We start from the raw sequence: 6,739 nt of genomic DNA on the forward strand, positions 1-6,739 counted from the left end.
AGTAACACGTAAGTAAATTCTAATGATTATATTTATTTCATTCTGCAACTGAATTTGAATCATTTTTCTATTCTTGCAATTGATTTTTTTTTGTTTTGTTTTTTGATTCGTTTATCTAGATCTCTCTTAGGGCATAGTTTTTTTTGTTGCCGCTATATACCATCACAAACACACATATCTCCAAACAATTTTTTTTCTAGATCCCTATCAGTAGTTTTTGTTCTTTGTTTTGTTCTCATGTGTTACTTCGTTTTTTGGTTCTTTTTTCTTACTTAATCACTTATGAGTATGTTTTCTGCAAAATTTGAATATAAATCCAGATATTTACACATGCTAATCATTGAAATCGAATAATAAGTTTGATTCTTATGTAAATTAATTGCTTTGGCATGATTGATTGAAGATCTTTCTACTCTAACGATTATAGAAATGCAATAAACACACACACACACACACACACACATATATATATATATATATATATATATATATATATATATATATATATATAATATTTTTAGTAATTTTTAATTTATTTATCATCTTTCATAGATGGGGTTCCAATTTGCTAGAAAAACTATATACACAACAACATGGGTTGCTTTGCTGTTGTATCACTTTTAATGGAGTTGTTCGGTTTTTCCACTGCCTATCCAATTCATTTTTACCTCTTTAGAATTACCCGAATCTTTTTAGTATCCATGTAATTCTAATCATTAACTTCATTCATATGATTCTAATCCTTTTAGATAATAGCATTGTACTTATATTTTCTTACATTTTTATGGAATTGACCATTCCTAAATGAATGTGATTCTCACTATTTGTTTGTTTTCATTCTATGTTTTGTTTTTTATTCCATCATGGAATAATATTTTGGACTATTTGAAATTCAATTATACAATATACATTCCAAACAACCTGAAATATGTTTCTATATTCAACTTATTTAGTGATATATCTCATTTAATTAATCATTTTCATTTCTAAAAAACATGATTTTTGTCCTTTATATATAAATCAACTTATAACTTTTTTTATTGTTCTTAGAACTCTCTCTGCCCAAAAGGCACAAACTATTTTAATAAATGTTGTTGTCCAAAAAGAAGAGCATTTGATGCCACCATTTGCACTTAAACTGTATTGCGAGTCGCCTTTCCTTCATCTTCAGCTAGCGTTAAGGTCATATTTAAAAAAAGAATAAAAATATAAATATGTATTTATGTTATTTTAATTATTTAATCATGTAGGATCAAGGACGTGACACTTCCAGGTGAACCTGGAAACAAAGCCATGAAATAAGTTTCTCAACAAACCATAACCATTTCTTTGAAAGCTATTGGAGAAGGTACAAGAGTATTTTTGTCATTGTCAATTAATTTGATTCCTTTTAATTGCATTAGACGTATATTACTTAGAATGGTATGTTATATTTAACTAGACAAAACAAACAATTTTTTTTTAATTTATTTATGATTCCAATGAAATCAACCATTTCATTCCTTTCCCAAATTCCATCATACCAAACTATGTACTGATTTCTAATGGCATGACATGTATCTAAAGATTATGGCCATGCACATCTTCAAATTAGAACACAAATATGTATTTCTCTATCCATTGAACTACACAAAGCTTCATTTTTTGTTTTATTCCATTTTAGGTACCTTTTGTTAGTTTTTTTACAGGGACTATTGTTGATTTTTTTTATATAAAATAAAAGTTACTATTTCTATAATATTTGGCTCTAATTTTCCACATGAATGCTTTCGTTAGCTCAAAATATGTTTTAGCACACCAAGTACTTAAAACTATTTCTCCTAACATATTCAACACATTCATTTTCACCATCAATATAATCTAGTAACCTTGACATCTGATCACAAATTGTTGTTCAAAAAGGCAATCCAAAGTTGATTTTGCTGACTGCATTGATTCCTCACCCAAGCTGACTGCACCTAAATACTACCTTCGCATATGAATTCAATTTGATAAAACATGATGATTTGTTTGTTTATGAAAGTCTGATTTTAGTGAAACGTTTAACAGGTAAATGGGAAACTTTGGTGATGGATTGTTTGAAGATGGAAAACTTTAGTGGCGAATCTAGAACCAAAAACCACATGGTTCCTTATGTAAATAAAATTGAAATAGGTGGGTCTTTTCGCAAAAATAGGTAGGTCTTTTAGCAAAAATGAAATAGATCCTACATATTTTCTATATATATATATATATATATATATATATATATATATATATATATATATATATATATATATATATATATATATATTTGTTGTATTAAAAAAAAAGGTAGGTCCTAGGACCTACCTTCAACAAGCTTAGCTACACCTCTGAAAATTTATATCTTGGCAACTATGTCTTAAATGTCAGTTTTCATTGTCCAGTTCATGGTTAGCATTTTAGGTTCAGTTATACATGTAATAATTCTCTTATCTTTGATTATTTATATACATTACCAACTTTATCCTTTTGATGTTATATAGAATATGTTATTATATGGGTATAATGATCAGAACATTAATAGATGTATCTAATGCAAAGATCCATATCTGCACGTAGAAGCCGTTCGTCAAGATGCAAGTTCTATGAATAAGAAACCAGTAGTCTATCCACATTCTCATAAAAAGCTTTTATAAACATGCAGATGTTATAACTCTATTAATGTATCAATCTTCTGTTCAATGACTCTCAACTTGCAGATGTTATAACTCTATTAGGGGTATTTGGCTTATATTTTGAGAGGCCAAAAGTCCTTTTAGGAAAAGATAAAAGGAAAAGATGTTTGGTAAAAATACTTTTAAAAGTTACTTTTGGATTTTGGATATAAGGAAAATGAATTTTTTGAAAAGTCAGGAAAATTTTTTCCTGGTTTTTTGCAACTTTTTCTAAAAGGACTTTTGGTATCTCAAAAGATAAGCTAAACACCCCCTTAATGTACCAACCTTTTATTCGATACTCTAAAAGACGAAAAATCTCATGATCCAACCAAACTCGTGCCAATGGCACGGGTGACCTTCATCTAGTTGGAATAATTCCATATTCAATATAATCTTTTTACAAATTTGTTAAAAAATTTATAAATAGTATATTAGGCTATAATGTTCACATTAGTTCTAATATGAAATGGCATTTGGTCTGGTGTGTTTAATTTTCAAAGTGGTTAAAAGATCAAATATCATAATAAACAAAATATATAGATTTTGGAATATGATTAGTTGGGTCCGTGTTTGTTTTTAATTCTTTTTTTTTTTTAATAAGCTCATTGTCATATTTTAATCAAGTATGCAACATTAAGTACCAATAACAATTAAAATGATAAATTTTCTTTCGTAGTTTTTCATTGTCATATTTTAATCATGTAGTCATGTTAACCACACCCCTTGTGAATGTGATCCATTCGAAGTACAATCACTAAATAACAAAATTATATTTGGATTTATCTTCATGTTATAATTTATTATACACTAGCGATCGAAAAAAATCATTTGCTGATATTCCTGTTATGTTACGATACTTTTCATTATGTTTATTTGTTTTTTAATAATTAATTTATACTAAAAGTGTTGGAAGTGTAAACATTGGCAAATGACGTCTATATCACGATTTTATGCAATTTTTGGCAATTGCTTGATTTTGAAACCATCGGGAATCCAAACATTCGTAAAACTTATAATATACTTTCCATATTTATTGCTACTTTGAAATGCTAAAGATATGAGCATCGAAAAAACAAAAATATTTTCGCAAATCCAAAGTATCCACTTGATTGATCTTTCGCTATTCTTTTCTTATTTTCTAAAGATTGACAAGAAAAAGATAAAGATTTCCTCCATATGATATGCACATGCACATCACACGTATAGATTTTGAATTTTGGGGTCAAACTATAAAGAAATGTTGAAATTGGGGTAAATTTTTGAAAATTGACTAAAATTAGAAGAAAATAAAAAACAATTTGAAACTTCGGTGCTCGTTCACCATTGCTGAAAAATCAACTCAAAAAAGATCCTAAACGATTCGGAAAATCATATCTGGTCGGATCTTCTTTTCCAAACTGTCAAAATCTTCAAATCCCACCTCCACAAATCAAATGGGTCCTCTTAAAAAACCCCAATTCTTCTTCTTCCAATTCTTCATCCTCAAAACAATTTCAAAATGGGTGTTATCGCAGTCGCAAATGCCCCTCTTCATGTTCTTGCAGTTGATGACAGCAATCTTGATAGGAAATTGATCGAACGTCTGCTAAAGACCTTTTCATATCATGGTAAAACATCTTTTATTCACCTATTTCTAAAATAGGGTTTTATTCAAACCTTCTGTGCTCATTCGATTTACCATTTTTTGTGATTGTGATTGCAGTTACTGCTGTAGATTCTGGAAGTAAGGCCTTGGAGTTTTTGGGTCTGCAAGATGTTGAAAAGCTTCCGTCTTTTGCTGCTAACACTTGTCAACCAGTATGAATCTTCTTTCATTTCTGTTTTTGCATATCATTCTGTGAATCTTTAATCAATCAAATTCTATATTTGACTTTTCGTGATGAAGTAATAAACCAATCATACTTCATTTTGAAAATTTTCAAGAATTACTTCTTTGTGCTATACGAAAAAGCTGATAATTTGATTTCGGAATATCAATAATTTGATGAAGAAAACAAAATTCACTCATATAAATTCTTAATTTGAACGAGTCTATGGTTGACTTTCAAAAGTCAAAATGATATTTTGGTTCTGTAGATTGTAGATTGAAGAGGCGTGTTTGATATATGTGTTTCTTGTTGATCGTTATATTGATTTTTGCTTTGTTCTTCAATTAATTTCAGGAAGTGGAAGTGAATTTGATTATTACGGATTATTGTATGCCTGGGATGACTGGTTTTGAACTCTTGAGAAAGATTAAGGTGAGGTTTTTGATCTTATTTAGTTGCTATTTGTTCTAAAACACAAATTTATTTCCAAAATCTTTCGCATATGATCCAGATCATGTTTGTAAAAACTTCTTATTTCTAGTCATTAATGTATGATCTTGGGCTCGTTAAACACGACCTATGCCCAATATCTTGGTTATTATGATGGTTGACTTTATTCGATATTATCACTTATGTTTTAGATTTTCACTTTTCAATTAAAATGAGGGGGTATAAATGTCAATTTTTTTTTAAAGTAGATGAATTGTGTTGTGGACATTTTGATCTACCTTTCCTTTCGTTGGTGTAGGATCATTTATATAAAATGGGAAATAATTATATAATGTTGTGATATTTGCAGGAATCAACATCACTTAAAGACATACCGGTTGTAATCATGTCCTCCGAGAACGAGCCAGCTAGGATAAATAGGTGATTTAGATTTTACATGTCAAATTACCATTTTACCCTTGTCCATTTTCATTTTACAAACTATTTCGGTTTTAAGTGTCCCATACTTTCAAATTTTTTAGAGCAAATTACACGAATGTTCCCTGTGGTTTAAGGTAATTTACGAGTTTGGTCTTTAACTTATTTTTTTAACTCGGAAGGTCCTTAATGTTTGTTTTTGTTACGCATTTGATCCCTACTATTTGTTTTTGTTATGTGTTTTGTTGTTGTCTTAACTAAAAAGACAATTATTTAAATAGAGATAAATAATGGGGTAGGTAAGGTAAGGTGAGGGGGTTGGGTTGAGATGTATTTATTTAAATAAATTAAAAAATCAAAGGCGATATAGTCTTTTTAGGTAAAACAAGGACCAACCACGTAACAAAAACAAACAATAGTGACCTTCCGAGTTAAAAAAAATAAGTTAGGGACCAAACATGCAAATTACCCTAAACCATAGGGACCATTCGTGTACTTTACTCAATTTCTTTTATGTCCGTGAATGTTTGTCATAGCGGTAAGGAGGGGCACATGGATCCCTATATTCCTTCATATGGTCATGTTTGAAGGGTATTTTAGACATTTGATGCTTATGATAGTTTTTTTTTCTTTATCAGATGCTTGGAAGAAGGAGCTGAGGAGTTTTTCCTGAAACCCGTGCGGTTGTCCGATGTTGACAAGTTGAAACCCTACTTCTCAAAGAACAAGAGGAAGACCAACAATAATGAGGAAGAATGTGTTTCAAATGACAAATCTAGAGTGAAGTACGATGATGTTGAAGCATGGTCCGAGGAAGAAAGACAAATGTTTTCTGAGGATAAGTCTTGCTGACATCATCATCATAATCATCGTGAGAGGTTCAAGATTCATGTGGTTCCATCAAGGTCATGGAGAGGTGTTATTAAGTTGGGAAAAAACTAGGGTTTGTGATATAACCCATGATTGAATGTTATCTTTTTGAACATTTCGGGTTTTACAATTGATCATAAAATAAATTGGTAATCGTAAAACTTGTTGTTTGTATTGCAAATCTTTAATTTGTTATTTGTTTGTTTTATTTGGGGACGTTTGTGGTTCAATTCGGTATTAGGTATGAATCTTACATGATAATTCTTTATAGCCAGTAGTTTAGTTTAAAAAAAAAAAAAAAAAAAAAAAAAAAAAAACTCTTTATGGAGTTCCAAAATTGCAATGAGAAAGCACTACAACGAGTTTGAATATTATACGGATTTAAAAACTATGTTCACTATTTTTCTAGGATCTTTGGAATATAAGTGTGTTACCTTGTACTTCAGCTCTTTTATGATTCACGTAAATGTCATATTTTTTGTAACATCATAGGTGTTTTGAGTGGCTAAATGA

At 29.6% G+C, this 6,739-nt stretch overlaps 1 protein-coding gene across 1 annotated transcript; it reads left to right on the forward strand.

The window, feature by feature from the left end:
* The first annotated feature begins 4,082 nt into the window (after nt 1-4,082).
* LOC111911595 (two-component response regulator ORR9) lies at nt 4,083-6,442 on the forward strand. Its single transcript, XM_023907350.3, has 5 exons — nt 4,083-4,288; nt 4,384-4,478; nt 4,844-4,921; nt 5,289-5,359; nt 5,995-6,442. The coding sequence occupies exons 1-5, from the start codon at nt 4,180-4,182 to the stop codon at nt 6,206-6,208; spliced, it is 567 nt and encodes a 188-aa protein (XP_023763118.1). The 5' UTR covers nt 4,083-4,179; the 3' UTR covers nt 6,209-6,442.
* Nucleotides 6,443-6,739: the final 297 nt, after the last annotated feature.

The sequence above is a fragment of the Lactuca sativa genome, chromosome 1 (genome assembly GCF_002870075.4).
Source record: "Lactuca sativa cultivar Salinas chromosome 1, Lsat_Salinas_v11, whole genome shotgun sequence".
Classification (NCBI taxonomy): Eukaryota; Viridiplantae; Streptophyta; class Magnoliopsida; order Asterales; family Asteraceae; genus Lactuca; species Lactuca sativa.